Source organism: Malaya genurostris, chromosome 2, assembly GCF_030247185.1.
Source record: "Malaya genurostris strain Urasoe2022 chromosome 2, Malgen_1.1, whole genome shotgun sequence".
In the NCBI taxonomy this organism is placed as follows: Eukaryota; Metazoa; Arthropoda; class Insecta; order Diptera; family Culicidae; genus Malaya; species Malaya genurostris.
Genome location: NC_080571.1, coordinates 5,447,414 through 5,464,073, shown reverse-complemented (window position 1 = coordinate 5,464,073; position 16,660 = coordinate 5,447,414). Strand labels below are relative to the sequence as shown.

General features: G+C 38.9%; 2 protein-coding genes across 4 annotated transcripts in view; both read right to left on the bottom strand.

Moving 5' to 3' along the window:
• Positions 1–2,808: 2,808 nt before the first annotated feature.
• LOC131430776 (probable DNA mismatch repair protein Msh6) lies at positions 2,809–6,610 on the bottom strand. Its single transcript, XM_058595979.1, has 4 exons — positions 5,899–6,610; positions 3,366–5,840; positions 3,143–3,298; positions 2,809–3,080 (listed from the first exon to the last, which is right to left on the bottom strand). The coding sequence occupies exons 1-4, from the start codon at positions 6,496–6,498 to the stop codon at positions 2,961–2,963; spliced, it is 3,351 nt and encodes a 1,116-aa protein (XP_058451962.1). The 5' UTR covers positions 6,499–6,610; the 3' UTR covers positions 2,809–2,960.
• Positions 6,611–12,288: 5,678 nt separating this feature from the next.
• LOC131429952 (protein tramtrack, beta isoform) overlaps positions 12,289–16,660 on the bottom strand; it is a 40,680-nt gene continuing 36,308 nt past the window's right edge. For all 3 annotated transcript variants that reach the window (XM_058594494.1, XM_058594493.1, XM_058594495.1), the window contains 2 exons: positions 13,916–15,207; positions 12,289–13,849 (listed from right to left, as the gene is read on the bottom strand). In XM_058594494.1, coding sequence (XP_058450477.1) covers positions 13,252–13,849; positions 13,916–15,207 — 1,890 coding nt within the window. In that variant the 3' untranslated portion in view covers positions 12,289–13,251. The remainder of the gene's footprint in view (positions 13,850–13,915; positions 15,208–16,660) is intronic.

The window sequence follows — 16,660 nt, the reverse complement described above, 5'->3', positions numbered from 1 at the left end:
TAAGGGTCTATACTGGTCCTCAGAAAAAAGTTTCAGCTCTCAAGGAAGAAAATCAAACGGTTGATAAGATCAAAGTCGACAACTTTTCCAATTTTGTGAATCCGATTGAAATCTCACACAAATATGAGCATAACACAAGTACTGTCTCAAGATGGTCATTATTAGCAAACTTTAAAACATGAAGGCTCCTAAGAATTTTGAATAATTTTGTTAAAAAAAATTCCGATATTATCTTGATACTTTGCCAAGTGTGATGAATATTCATTCTAAATGTCATGAATCCAACAGAAGTATCCAAATTATGCTTATTTTTCAAAATGAGCTTCTATTGTGTTGTTCTTGATAACAGCTTCAGAAAGTTCTGATGCTTTCTGATTAATTTAAAACTGCTGTTAAACCCTTACAAAATCGTTGGACGAGACATGGGGATGTTGGCCCAATTTCCAATGTATTGTTCAATATAGAACCTGTATGGGGCAATAAGTTGTTTCAACACTTTGACTGAAGATTTCGCTCAAACGCAAAATTTGGTATTGTCTCCTACTTTCACTGGTTGAATAAGAAAATTATGATGCCAACAATTGTTACTCATATTAGGGCTAGTAATATTTTTCCCGGTTTTTCACTAAAAATCCTGGCTTTTTCCCGGTAAAATCAAATTCCCGGTTTTCCAGATTTTCCCGGTCACTTGCCACCCTGAGTTTAGCTCATTACCAAAAATTCATGACCACAGAGTGAAGCTCATGGTCAATGTTGATTAAAGAATGACACGGAACGGACCGGATCCGGTTTTGTTCGACCTATCGAGTCCAAAATAATCCATGTAATTCGATACAAAAAAATATTTGTAAAAAATTGGTCAATAACTCCAACTATCCATTTATAATTTATTGATTTATTTAAATCTTCTGGAGTTGAGTTACATCAAATGGTGTTTGTCAGTAAATATATCGCAACATAAATATCCGTTTGATTATGAGGTAGTTGAGAATGTTAAATCAAACAAATGTGTTCTCAGTTTGTGATTGGAGATACAATTTTCATTAATTTATTACATGAATTTTAGCATATATATGCAAATTATGTTGGAGAAACATTAGGAATCTATGCTGTTGCTTCAAATGTATCTACCGATGTGTTCAATTGGGATATTTTTACCGTTACACTAAACTTGGTTGAGCAAGCAGCAAAAAAACTTAAACGCTCCTTTTCTCCTGGTCCGGATGGCATACCGTTTTTTTGTGTCGCTGTATTTCAACTTTAGCAGAACCATTGAGCATCATTTCCAATCGATCGTTTGAGTAAGCTAGGTTCCCTCGTACGAGTCGTTTATTTGTCTTATTTATAAAAGTGGTTGTAGCGAATTATCGTGGAATAACAAGCTCTCGGCATTGTCGAAATTATTCGAGATAATTGTGATTCACATCGCAGTGCACAATACGTATGGAAGCTAAAATACAAATGGATGTTATCTATACCGATCTCAAAGCTGCTCGCAACTCGAATCTTGATCCGATAGGAATTTACGCGCGAAAATAGGCCACAGCACATCATCCTAGTTTTCGAATAAATCAGGTGTCCCACAAGGTAGTAACTTAGGACCACACTGTTATTCGTATTATTCTTCAACTATGTGGCGTTGCTTTTGGGAGATGGATGTGAATTAGTCTACGCAGATGATTTAAAATCTCACTGTTTAGTGTAGATGATTGCCGGCGACTACAATGTCTGCTTACATTGTTCACCGATTGGTCCAGGAAAAACAAACTCATCATAAGTGTAGCTAAGTGTCAAGTTATCACATTTCATAGGATTTCATCTACAGTCATATTTGACTATAACATTGATGGTACAATTATCCCTAGAGTGGTTCAAGTGTGTGATCTTGGTGTACAGTTGGATGCTAAACTGACGTTCGATGTTCATCGTTCACAAATCGTTTCGAAAGCAACACTTCAATTGGGTTTCATCACTAAGATTATCATGTAATTTTTGGTGATTGTTTTTAAAAGATAGTTGTTTTATGCCTATCTGAGAATGACATACATTTTTCAACTAAGATGGGCTTTTTCCCACTCTGTTAGTCCATTTAGACTTCAGTCAGACTTTGTTTAATAAATAAATAAATACAGGAAAAAAATTAAAAAGCATTTCGCCACTAGCGGACAAAGTTCTTCGAAAAACCGTCCTTATAAGTGCGGAGAACAACTGAGGTTTCTCAGTATTTCGTTTTGAGAATTAGAATCAGAACTAATTGGCTCAAGCGGCGCGTTTCTTCATCAATGAAAAGTTAGTCTCTAATGAATGAAGAACCACATGCCTTGATCAAAAAGTCTGTTATATTCAATATGTTGAAAAGTTTAGCACCATAATTTTCTTATAACAACATTCTATACCAGTCGAACTAGTCAATGTCGACCAAATGGCCAAGAAGAACATGTCTATCATGAATACGCAGGAATTGTGCATCGCTCTTTCACCATATAATCGATTGTGTTCCTGAAAAAGCGCAACAAGTCATGGACTTCTACGGCCAACTGGAATCGGTTGTCTTTAAGATAGGAATAAATCTTACTCAACAGCGAGTAAAAACAGGTATCGAAACATTCGGAAATATTCCCAGAACTTCATTCATAAGCTGCTTGTAAAAATTGGCCTCAACTACTCTCTTCGCCTAAGTTCGTGTGTCCAAATCTTGTTTTTTGTTTTCCAAAGGTCAAAGGTAAAACTGGCTGTGCGCAGTCTGTGTAATGGAATAAGATTGCTAGGGAAGCGTCCAAGTAATAAGGTCTAAGCAAAATTCACCATTGTCACATAACATTATACAATGCCAGTAAGATGTTTATTAACAGTTTTTTTTACCAGAGGAAGAGTAACATCGTATACGAATAACTGCTATGCAATAATAAATTTATCGGTGAAATTTCTCACCCAGATTGATTGAGAGCATAAAAGTTGCTTTAGAAATGGCACGCTTTGAGTTTCCGTAATAATTCCGTCACTTCACTGGGATTGGCCTGAAGGAGCGATTTGGTGAATATTTTACGTTTCAGTGCTTCGGCTTCGACTGTTTTGGATATCTATATCGGATGAAGAAAACTCGTATCAATCGGAATATAGATGCGATTCAACTAATGCTTACCTCGTGAGCACGTTTGATGATGCAATGTGGCATATCTGCTAATTTAGCTGCGTTGAAACCATATGATTTCGGGCAGGCTCCGCTCGAATATTTGTAGAGGAATGTAACAGTTTCCTGTGTAGGATCTTCATCGTCTTCGTTTTCTACCATACAAGCCTGTCGAAAAAAATAACAAGTATGTGAAAAAAATATCAAATATTTGAGAGGAAACTGCTTGATTTACCATGTGACCTAAACTGATTCGTTTGTCTCCAGTGAAGTTATCAACCAGGTTGTGATAATGTGTGGAAAACATAGTTCGACATTTCTGGTTGGCTAGGAAATTCACAACAGCTCCTGCAATCGATGTGCCATCGTAGGTGGCAGTTCCTCGACCAAGTTCATCCAACAAAACTAGACTCCTTTCGGTTACGTGTTTCAATATGATCGATGTTTCGTTCAATTCCACCAAGAAGGTGCTATGTCCGGCCATTATATCGTCATTTGCTCCTAGTCGAGTAAAAATCCTGTCAATTAGGGTCATGCGGCAGCTCGTAGCCGGAATCCTGGATCCGATTTGAGCCATTACAGCCAAAACGCCAACCTGTCTCATGAGAGTGCTTTTTCCACCCATGTTTGGTCCAGTTAACAGAACCAGGCGCGCTTCATTTGATCCAAGGCAGATACCGTTTGGTATATAATTTTCTGTGTCACTGACGCAAGGATGAATTCCATCTTCCAGCTCCAGAATTTGATCGTTTTCGTCAGTCAGAATCTCGGGTACGCACGTATTGCCCTCACTGCGGGCATATTCTGCTAGGGCGGTCAGCACATCCAGCGTACCGGTCAAATCAATGCATGCTTTCCACAGCTCATAGCTACTGGAAAACTTTTCAAATATTCTTCGCGCTAAATCCTTTAACACTTTCTTACGCTGATCTTCAGCTTGCATCATACGCTTCAAAAAATCTCGTGTCTCATCCGTGTGGAATCGTTTGACCCCATTTTTGCCCTTTCTCTGTCCTTCTAGGCTATATCGGCTGTTAGCTTTCCTTGCCGATTCTTCCGGAATTTCCAACTGAAAACGTTTTTTGTCCGTTCCGTGATAAGCTATTCTGCAACCAAAATAATTTTCTTGCTCACATTTATATTCCTCCAATTCCTCCTTAATCTCATTAATTTCCTGCTCGACGGCATCATACTCGGCATCGAGACCTTTCTCCGGAGCAATCACTCCATCTGTTAATGCTTCTTCGTGATCGAAAGCCTGCTCGAAAAAGTTGATTTTATCTACCATGTTAGGAAATGATCCACCACCCTTGGCCGTTTGCGTCAATTTTATAAGAAGTTTTGAAGACACGTTAGCAAATAGATTGGGCAAATTTGTTAACGACTTGAATCCTTTCAGGGTACTGATAAAATCGTGGATCTTCTTTTTGCCGTAGGTTTTCTCCTCGTACAGTATGGCCCTTCCATCGGGATGGTCCTTGCTTCGTTCGGCATTCCCGAATGTATGAATCTGTGCCAGCATTCGCTCCAAATCCGGCAACTCACCAAGAATCTGTCGCACACTTTGAAGTAACGTAATGTCCTCCAACAACTCCGTTATGGCTTCTTGTCGTTCAACAATCACCTCCCGTTCACAGCTAGGTGAACATACCCAGTGATGTAGCAGTCGTTTGCCGAACTTAGTGCAGCAATGGTCCAATTTATCAATCAAAGAATTTTCTCCTTCGACAATCCGCAGATTACTGAGGGTGACAGAATCCAAAACCATGAATCTATTGAAGTTAACAACCTTCAGATCCTTTAGTGTTTCAACATCATCCGGAGGAATGTAAAATTCAAAACTAGCCAATGAAATAATTTGCTGATCCAACAGGCATTGCTTTAGATACCAGATGCTACCTCCGAGCGCTTTCAGTGCCAGCTTAAAGCCTTCATTCGGTGTAAGACCTAAGTGATCATTTTCGTCGATCAACGATCGGAAAATTGGTGGCCACTTGTCATCACTGAAATTTCCATAGAAATTCTCCGCTAAATACTTGAGAGTTTTTTCCCCTGACCAAAACTGAGATTCACCAGTCAGAGCTTCCTTTCGAATTTCGGCAAGTGCGGTTTTAAATATCTGTTGAGTTCCCGACGATTGAGTGCTTCGCTCATGCAGCACTAAAACGGGTGTATGGTGTGATAGTAGCGTGAGTAGACGAGACCCATGTGTATCATCCTTGAATTCCCCCAGATGAAACGTTCCCAATGATGTATCGATAAAACACACCCCGTACCGACCACCAGTTTTAGATTTGAAACATTCCGTTAAAGTCAGCATGTATCTAGGCTGATGATGGTACGACATCTGCACTTGTTGACCGAATACCTCCGTTCCTTTGAGGGACACCTGACAAACCTCTCGTTTTACAACTTTGTCATATTTGCTATTGGATTTAGTTCGCTTGCACCGTTCTTGCATCATCTCGGGTGTTTCGGTTTGTTCTACCCGTGCTACTTTGTATCCTTTCTCTATCAGTGAGGTGGCCATTCGGTCGTACGCAGTCTCCGGAAACCCGGAATGAGCAAAATCGCCTTTCATGTAGGAAAATCCTAGCTCCTTCACTCCAACCGTTGCATCCATGTGGTATAACTCGTAAAATTTTCCAACTTTGAAGAACAGTACACAATCCATGTGTCGAGATTTTATTTCCCACCATTGCCGCATAGCCTAAAACAAACCTTTATAAATTATTTTATTCGTCACTTCGTCAAACTGAACAACTCACCGGTGTCAAGGTATTTAAGTGTGATTCTGGTACATACAAAGTTCTCGAATCATATTTTTCACTTCCCAATTTGTTTCCCTGAATGTCCTTAATTTTCTCCGGTTTCAAAAAGTCCAGTTTTTGGTGAGCCCATACAATTGGTTCGTCTAGTGCAGGAGTACTATCAGTCGCTGTTTCCTCTAGCATATCTTTCTCGTCGTTTAGATTTTCCGCCTTATCAAGCTTAACTTTCTTTTGTGCCGGCGAATCAGCTTGTTCAATACGCTGGAATGATGACAACTCTACTTTTGGAGGGGTTCTATCATTTTTAGCATGGTTCTCGGTATCCGAATCATCCGAACTATCATTCATGACAATCCGACGCCGTTTCATTGGTTTGATTCCTTCATCGTCGCTGTCCACTTCCTTCTTTTTGTTTGCCGTACCGAAGGATCGAACTAAATCTTTCGAGCTTGCACTGCTAGTACTTCCGGCAGCAGCCGGCTTTTTTACCGAGCTCGACGAGGAAGATTGTAGTTTGAGTTTTGGTGTCCCCGGTGACTTGGCGAAGTAATTAAGTAGCGTGTTAGAACTGTTCAACTTGTCCTTGGTTTTATTCATGATGATAACAGCGTAACAAATAACTAACAAAATATAATTAGACGGAAAAGTTTGAATGAAATATATTTCGACACGAAAGTCTGTACCGAAAACAAACAAGCGCGCGCTCGTTTTGCTTGACAAATGAGCTTGATGAACATCAAACGCGAAAAAAAAACAGTCGCCACTGGCTGCGTTCGGCAGTTTCAAGTTCATTCTTGGTTCCCAGTAAGAATTTTTGCCAATGTTAATGTAACACTCAGGAACGAGCAGTTGTGTAAGAATTTCGTGTAACGACCCACTCAGCAAGCGAATATTTTGTTGCTCGTTGAGCGTATATACCACTGCGCACTCTACAAGTGTCACGGAAGAGGTATGTTCCGGTTTCAAGATGTTCGGGTGCACTACGAACCTCATATATTTTCCGAGAGAAGCATTGATAGTTTATTTCCACTTAATTATTTACCGCGAAGAAGGGTTATTTGGTTATACTGGTTGATTTGGACAGCTAGTACCGAGCAGCTTGGCAGCTTCGAATATATTTTATATATTAACAAAATTAAATGATATGTACACTGAGAAAAAAACATAGTAACCGTAACCTGTTCTTCATTGTCCTTTCAACTATACGCTTAAATAGTAGCAACAATCATGATATATGAATATTCACCAACTGTATTGTATAAACTACTAGACAACAAAGACTGCGACTTGACTAAACTATTTGTATTAATGACTTTTCTGGCATGGTCATCCTGACAATATTAGTCATCTCAAACATAAGAACAAATAGTTAAAATAACAATTTTTAGTAAGATGAAATTGCTCTCGAACCTAGATATATATGAGAAGCGAAATAGTTATTGCTACCATGTAAACATGTTCACTGTATAATAATGTTACCATAAATAGAAACATGGTTTAAAAGACAATTATGAAGTTTGAAAACACTAGTCATGTAGTCCATATCAACATATATCTTGCAGGTGAGTAAAGTTTGTAGCATCAACAGTTTCCGTCGTTGAATTTAAATTTTTCAACAATTTTGCCGGCAATGGCTATGTTTCCCAGTGAAATTGACGTCTCGTATACGGTTCATTATTCATTATCGGTCGCTGTAGAAGCAACATCAAGCGATTGATGTAAAAAACGACGAATATCATTCGATTCCCGGATTCAAAATTGTTGAATCAGCCACTGCTTTTAGTTTCGAAATAACTAGAAGTGAAATGTCGAAAATACCATGGATCTGGTTATAGCAAAAACTACAATGTAAATAAAGATTCGGTCATGGTTAAGCTGACCATCTCAATCGTATTAGTTATTCTAGAGCCGATACCATTTATAGTAAACATGAACTTGATTATTGTTGAAATCATCTGATTTAATAGTCGGTTAAAAACCACTATACCCACATGGTCAAGTTGGCCCTCTATATAGTAACTGTTACCATAATATTTTTTGATTGTATAAATAAATTTTTAAAATTTTTTGAATTATTCTTTATATAATGTTAAATCAGTGTAAAAATGTATTAGGAAAATAAAGCAGGTTTTAATGTACTCTTGTTATTCTTGCATCAAAATTTCAATTAATATAACTTTTAAACATTTTCGCAAGTTCGAATGATCTTCACCATTGTCAAATCAACCATAATTCTGTGTTTCGAACGAACCAGAAGTGAAATATCAAAAATACCATAGCACTAGTTAAAACAATAAGTACAATGTAAAAATAAGATGCTATCACGGTTATGCTAAACATTCCAACTGTAGTAGTTATTCATACGATATACAGTTCAATATTACTATTCTAGAGCCAAAACCATTCATAGTAAAAGTAAGCTTGCATATTGTTAACATCATCTGATTTTATTGTGTGCGGAAATCCACTATACTCGTATGGTTAAACCGACGACACGACCAGACACTCCGAAGAAAAATCGGAATAAAAAGTGTTCGTGTGCGATTTACCACCAGTTACCATAAATATAGCGACCCCTTGAAAATGACAAAAACTAACTATTCGAGCAACACTGTTTAAGTTGCTATGAACTAGTTACCAAGGAGCACCAGAATAAATAAACAAACAGTTTGAAATAGTTGTGGAATAATTCCACATTTCATTATTAAGAATCTTTTACAAAAAATTACTGATGACGTGTCTGGATCGATAGCTTCCGTTCGAAAAGCTGTTTCTACGCTAGAACAAGCAACAACACAGATCCGCAACGTCGTTTGTCAAAAGTTTGAAGATGCAATCAAAAAAGATAATTTGGCATCGGTAGAACGATTCTTCAAAATTTTTCCTTTAATTGGAATGCACGATCAGGGAACACATCAGGTGGTGGATCGGTTGATAAACTGAATGCGAGAGACATTGATGCCCTCATTGGTGGAATAACAATAATTCATTCGAGTTTATAGAAACACTGTGGTCGCCTGGAGCGAGTTATCAAAATGTCTACATTCAATCGGCTTGGTGGACTAGTTTCAAACCAGGAAGTTCGAGCAAAACTGTAAACGAGGAATGTAATTCTGGGCACGTTATGAAAGTGATCAATGCTTAGTTATATGAATATATTCCCTCTGAAGATAACACAAGAGAAGTTTTTTATTACCTTAAACAACCGAAATCAAATTTTTGGTAGTGAATAATTTGCGTTGCCGGTACGGTACGCCACTACGAATTACATATTCGTTATGAGACAAGTACTCCAGAAGTGTCGAAAATTCAACGCGCCATTGAATTCAAAGCGGCATACGACACAATCGCTATGGCAGATTATGCACGAATGCGGATTTCCGTATAATTTGACGTGATTCTTCGAGGCAACGATGGATAGAGTAATGTGCTACGTCCAAGTATCTGGGACGCTCTCGAGTCGTCTCAAGTCTACGGCATGGTTTTGGATTCTTTCGTCTCTTGTTCAATATTGCTTCGAAGAGCGAGGATCAACACGATCTTCCGAAAGTACGTACAGCTCTTTGGCTTCCCTGACGATGTTGATATTGTGAAGATTATGGAAAGAAACATCGAACTGATAGTCGAAGCTAGAGGTATCTGACTGGCTATGAAAAAAAACAAATTAAAAAAAATGAGCAAAAATGACTCAAAACTCTTTGAAAGAATGCATTTAATACCTGCCAGCGCGCCAACTGGTTTCGTTTCAAGTGAGAATCCCTTGTTTTTGTTTACATTCCATATGTAGTTACCAAGGCTACTGGTAACTGTTTTTCAAAATCAATAACTTATCAACTTGTGTTGCCAGTTCCAACATTTTTTCAAGCAAATCCGTTTTGACATTACCAGTTCGACTTTCAAACAGAATTGTGCAACCCAAGAATATCTTTATAATCACATCATTATAATGGAGGGCGAAGCTTACTAAAACAAATGGAATCACAGTTTCGCCCTTTGTAGTTTTTTGTATTACTAAGATTGAGATTTTTATAGAATTAAAATTAAATGTGCATTTTTAAAGTTTTTTACCCCTTGGGCATAACTCTTGGATATTGCTTATGGAGGATGATCAATGTACACTCGCGGCCAATATTGGGCAGCTACGCTGGGCCGGGCATGTTGATAGAGTGTTTGAAAACAATCCGATCAAGAAACACCTCGACAAAGACTTGATCTTGAGATTCGAGTCAAACACGTAACGAGCAAGATGGATCTCAAAAACATGCAATAACGTTCAAAGTTTTTGAAAGTTTGTTAGATTTAATTAGATTAGTTGGATCTGCTTCGGAATTGGAAAGATTTAAAAATTATTCTTGATAGCCTAAGAATAATTTCCAGTATTAATCGGAGGAAAAATTTCTATAATCAGAAGCTTTATTGCTTTCATCAAAATGACACGCTTAGGCAACCAAAGCGTGACCACGATTTGCGAAATGCAAACGAGACTTAACGTTTATAATTGCATGCAAAGAGAACTTGAATATGGGAGCGGGTCATTTCGCCGAAGTCATTTCGCCGAATGCCATTTCGCCGAATGCCATTTCGCCGAATGCCATTTCGCCGAAAGTCGTCGGAAGCGGCGGCCTCTTGCATGCAAACCTGTAACCGCCTCGTTTGCCCGGTCTACTCAAAGCTAGGTTTCTTTGCTTTAGTTAGGTCCGAACGATCGGTAGCGAGGTCGGACAGCACACGAATCAAATCGATGTGGCGAAGCCGCATTAGATATTTTTCAACTTAGTAAACGGAACATACCACATACATTTGCTTGGTAGATACACCTATGCAATTGCTTTGATGCTTTGTGGCTAATAGTCAACAAGTTTCCTTGGGAACTCCGTTCTGAGGTTCATAAATCTATCTTTATTCAAGAGTACAAGAATCAATCTTTATTCAAGAAGTACAATTGTAGGTCAACAAAACGGGCGTTAACGTTTTATCATTCATTTATGTTTATTTCAAATCAATTCCAATTATAATATTAAGACAATCGCAGGAATCGGCGAAATGACCCTTTCGGCGAAATGGCTTTCGGAGAAACGGCTTTCGGCGAAATGGCTTTCGGCGAATCGGCTTTCGGCGAAATGGCTTTCGGCGAAACGGCTTTCGGCGAAACGGCTTTCGGCGAAACGGCTTTCGGCGAAACGGAATTCGGCGAAATGACTATTTTAGCGAAATGACTTTCGGTGAAATAAACCTGATCCCTTGAATATGAATTTGATTTAAAGTGAAAGCCCATTCTTACGCGGCTGAAAGATTTCCCCCAGACAACGGGCTATGTCTGCCAGAAATTTTCGCCGGCATTCTGTCAGTATTCCGGCAAGAGTGTGGCAACAATGCAACAACCGTTTCCGGCAGACATTTTCGCCTAGCGGCTATTAACGGTTCTGTTTCTGCAGGACTTTTGCCATACAAGACTGACGGAACCATTTTGAATCGATTCTACATTTCAGTGACTTTGGTTTTATTTTTTCAAAAAGAAAAAAAATATGGCAATTGTTCTCACCACTAAACATGATTGCATACGATGTGGCTATTGATATAATTTTGCTGGATACAAACTAATTACCCGGAAATTCGAAGATTTAAAGCGGCGCTTACACGAGAATTATTAATGTCATTTTAAATGATCACTAAGTAATGATATTCCAAATTTGCATGCAGAACTCGTTATTACTGCACCTTACACGTTCATTAACTTGACATTATTTTTTAGTAATGACACTTTTAATGATCGTGTAAGGTCCGCTTAAGTGTTTCTTATTCTTAGTTTAATAGAGAACGTCGATCATTTGAAATTGTGGTTGATTTGTTCCACATCAATAGTTCGAACAACCCAGTGGGACTGATCCTTGTAGTTTCAGTCAGACGTAAAGTCTAGATGCTAGTTCCAGGGCAACATCATCCAACGTTCCAATTCGAGACATTCTAGCTTGTTGTGACTAGTGACTATAGACATGCCTTTCATACACTCCAATCTAAATCGTAATAATATATTTATTAAAACATTCGAATATCCTAATAGTCGCTCTTCATCCTTAAATACAGTCATAAGCTAATAAGAAAATTGAATTTATAGACAATCAAAGTGTGAAATGGGAGCAATATTAGTATAACTATCATAAACATCTTTATGGCTGTACATTAGCATTACTATCTTGTACATTAGCTTACTGAATAAACATTTATGAGACCAAAAAGTGCAGAACTGGGATTGAAAAGAAACACCTCAGCTAGCAGCTGTGCAGTTCTGTAATCACTATCCCTTGTGATGAATGCTTATGAAGCAATAACATTATATTTCAGAAGTAATTGGACCAATGTGTCTAGCATTTGAAAAAAAAACACCCATTTGATTCAAATCCCAAAGTTTTAGTTTTATTTCGTGATTATTTCGGTAATCTCCATATAGAAATCCAAACATTCCTTACAGTTGGCCGCTGGAGTAAGGTTAAATGTGTGTCATTTATAAGATAATATTGCCATCAATGTCGATTAATTCCACTAGCACAGTGTTTCAAAATGTGACTCTACAACATTTACTTAGTTTAAAATATTATACCACTTATGCTACTATATTTAGAGAATATTTGAATATTTTTTTAAAAATTTATAAAAAGAAACAACTAAAACATTCAAATGTCCTACTTGGTACTGTCTTTTTCAAGTTTCACATCTCTTTTTTTTACGATAGTATAGTACGTGATTGTTCTAAATTTACGAAACAACTCTCTTTTTGTGCTATTATTATAATTATTATCAGATAGAAAGGCACTGGTACACAATGATTGTTACTTTCTAAAGCTTATCCACATTTTCAAGGCACTTTGCTATGACGAAAAGATGGGGACAGTTTGTGTCTTTTTCAAGTTTTTGGTTCAGAACAGGAATATTGATTGATAGCTGGTAATTTTGAAGTCATGTTTTCAGAGGATAGCGATTAACTACTCACAGATAAAAATGTCAATTTACAAGAATATTTGAGAAAACCGTTTTGGGAGACGATAGAGAACTCCAGGGTTGATATGATTCAGCTCTGAAGTTGTTTGTTCAATTCAAGTCTGTACGATTGAATGACTATCACAGCTAGGGAAGTAGATTAATGTAAAAAAATAGGGTAAAAAACACAAAAATGTCATATGAGGGGCTTGGTTATCTTCACCTGGTTTATCTGTGTGTAAATAGCTTACTTGTTTACTTGTTTAAATTAATGTCTTTTATAAAAATAGTTTTGTTTCATAAAATCATTCCACTACTTATTGCTAGAGTGATGGTATTCCAAGAACATGACTAGTAAAGAATTCCTGTAACCGTTTAAGGCCCGACTGATTTGGATGTATCGCCCGAGTTTGGATGTTCCTCATCCATATTCTCCGATGATCCGTTGTTGACTTTGACGGTGGTTGTTTCCATTGGTGATGAGGCTCTGGGGTCAGCATTGTCCGTTACAGACGATGCTAGCTCTTTCGGTTGACGAAATGAGCACGTGTCCGTAATCGCCGGGTGCTGAGACAGGGATGTAGCCAAGGATGTTGGAATCGGCGATGTATTGAAAAGCATTGATTTAGAGGAGAATGCAGACTGCATCGATGCGGCTTGCTGGAGAAAATTGGGAATCGAAACAATCGAATTTGCCTGAGAAGTGAGATTGACTAGAAGCTGATGTTGCTGCTGTGGACTCATCATCGTCGATGGTTGCTGTTCGTTAAGATTCTCCTGTTTGATTATGTGACCAATGGTACTTGAGTCCCCGAGTAACTCCTGTTTGATTATCTGACCGAGGTTTGCCTTTGAACGTTTTCGTTTGGTGTCCGGATCACAAGGACTAGGTGTTCCCGGGTGGCGATACGATACGTGCTTTCTCAAAGCGTCTTTGCTGCGTGATACGTGCGAGCAAACGGTGCAAGCATATCTGAAAGTTGAACAAGAATTTTGTTTTAAAAGTGTTATTATCACAATTACTTCGGCAGAAACCCACCTAACATTTTGATGCGTCTCCAGATGCACCCGCAGGTTGTACTGGTTACTGAGTTGCTTATTGCAGATGGAGCACGTGGCGAAAAGTTTGGTGGGCGGTTTTTGTGGTTGCTGCTGCTGCTGTTGTTGTTGTTGAGATACGATGGGATTGAGATAATGGGCGGCAGCGGCGGCCTTGAGCATACTGTTGGCACTAAATGACGATGCCATGTCCATAGCCATCGAGGAAGTTAGCGGTGTCGCGGACGAAGTACATGCTGCAGCCGATGGTGTTGGGGAAGAATTGGAGTTGTTCAGGGCACCAGCTCCTGGGCTCGGATGTGATGATTCGAGGATCAGATTTTCCGGCGTCTTTGAAGCGGTTTCATTCGTGAGAAAGTGATGAGATAGAAATGATGGTTGTTGATTGCTGACCGGAGTTACGGTGGGAGGTTTGGTAAATAGATGTAGCGGCGAAAGAGATTGCGAGCTCGGTGAGAATTTCAAAGACTGTAACAAGTGCTTGTTGAAGGATGCTGCGGCAACAGCAGCAGCCGCGGCTGCTGCCGTGGCCGTGTTCTGTGTGCGAAGATTCTCCGCAATCTTATCGATTTTCTTTCGTTTGTTCTCCTGACTAGTTGATTTTTTACCCGAACATGTGCTCTGGGACACTGGCCGAAGCTGATCATCTGGGATGCTGGAAGGAGTTGAAGGAGCGGAATCATGGGATGGTTGTAAATGTTGGTTTAGATTGGTGCTGTCGAGATTAAATTTAGAAAGGCCACCAGTGATGGCTTCCGTATCTGTTCGGGCAGGGCTTTGTTTTTCAACCGCCTGTTGGCTACTAATCGAAGCGATCTTAAAATTAGCATTGACAGCTTGTCGATCCTCAGAACCGGGGCCGCAGGGACCGGTGTTGTTGTTGTTGTTGTTGTTGTTGCTGTTATTGCTACCAATTTTGTTGTCTCTATTTATAGCCTCACTTTCTTCATTCATCTTCCAAAGCGCCTCGTTTGGCATCATATCACACTTTTGCGGAAGGAATCTAGTGAGCAGGTCTGTTGGTTTGTTAGCGCTTGTGCTGTTGGTGTCAGGATTGTTGTTACCGTTATTACTATTGCTGTTGTGGTTGTTATTGTTATTATTGTTTGTCGCTAGATTCAGTGCCTGCGGAAAAAGTGGCGAGTGAAAGTTGAACGGACGTGGAAAGAACGGTTCTGCCGGGGATTCCATCTTGATTCCCTGATAGGGTGATGGAACTTCCGATTCTCTCGAAGAAGCCTCAGTCGTTGGGGTGCTGGATTTGTGTGAGTTCTGCAAATAATGATAAATATATGAATTCATGAAACAAAAATAAATTATCATCAAAAGTAAATAAAAAATACGCTCTATGAATTGAACTTATTAGATTATGATTGCCAAACCATGATTTGTTACATTCATATGAACGGTTGAGTGCCAAAATCGGATAAGTGCAACTTGGGTTAGAAAACCCGATCAAGTATTTTTGAATGCAAAAACCAGATAAAAACATTGAATGCAAAAATCGGACACGGATTTTACAATGCTAAAATCGTTTAAAAACTTTTTTTTCGTAAGAGCCGGATAAAAAAATTGAATGAAAAAAAAGAACAAAAACAAAACCGATTCTTTTGAAACGAATGTTTTTAGCCGGTTCTTGTGCTTAAACTTTTTCTGTCGAGTTTCGTTGTGGATCGTAAAGACTGTCCCAGAAAGTATGGACGTAACCAAAAACCGCTGCCATTTCGCAATGGTTCAGAATCTGTCAATTTTTAGGGCTGCGTCCTGTTGTTTACACTCTTCTCTAACCACTTGTGCAGTTGTTTATTCGTTTTCATTAGTTTGTTTCGAAATGCGTGGACGACGCAGAACAACGTCGAAAAATTGTGTACAAATGGTGCACATAACGCGGACCTTTAAGGATAAACCGAAAACGGGTCGAAAAAAAGGTCCTGCTAACCCTCAGTTGGATAAACGTATACTGAAGGCGTTCGAGCGAAAGAATGAGGTTTCAGTTCGGGATGTGGCCAAAAAAGTGGGCACTTTGAAGTCAAATGTTCTTCGTGCTAAAGAACGTTTGAATCCTCGAACCTATAAGAAGCAAAAACAACCAAAACGTAGTCCGAAACAAGAAACATCGATCAGGCCGAGGGTTCGAAAGCTGTACAATACGAATCTTGCTGGAAATTTGAACTGCATAATCATGGACGACGAAACCTACGTGAAACTCGATTACAAATCCTTGCCGGGACCACAATATTATACGGTGCGAGAAGGGCAAGTGTTAAACCAGTCCGATACATCGATTGAAGTCGAAAAATTTGGTAAGAAAGCTATGGTCTGGCAAGCAAATTGTAGCTGCGGTAAGATTTCGAAACCCTTCATCATCACTGCTTCAATGAACAGCGAAATATACATCAAGGAATGTTAACAAAAACGACTTCTACCCATGATTCGAAGCCACAAGGATCCTGTTGTCTTCTGGCCAGATCTTGCTTCTTGCCACTACTCGAAATTAACGGTAGAATGGTATAGTACCAAAAAATGTCACTTTCGTCCCAAAAGACATGAATCCACCAAATTGCCCACAGCTTCGACCAATTCAGGAATTTTGGGCATTAACGAAGGCACATCTTAGGAAACATGTCTCGGCAGCCAAAAACCATTCAACAGTTCGAAAAAGATTGGAAAAAAGTGTCAAAACTTGTCGCCAAGAAGTCTGTACTGAATTTAATGAGAAACGTTC

What these genes read in the sequence shown, in the direction of transcription:
- LOC131430776 (XM_058595979.1), bottom strand. Translation starts at nt 6,498, where the DNA reads ATGAATAAAACCAAGGACAAGTTGAACAGTTCTAACACGCTACTTAAT. An exon ending in ACTTAAATACCTTGACACCG is followed by an intron (nt 5,841 to 5,898) that starts GTGAGTTGTTCA and finishes GGTTTGTTTTAG; the next exon opens with GCTATGCGGCAATGGTGGGA. An exon ending in GAATCAGTTTAGGTCACATG is followed by an intron (nt 3,299 to 3,365) that starts GTAAATCAAGCA and finishes TTTTTTCGACAG; the next exon opens with GCTTGTATGGTAGAAAACGA.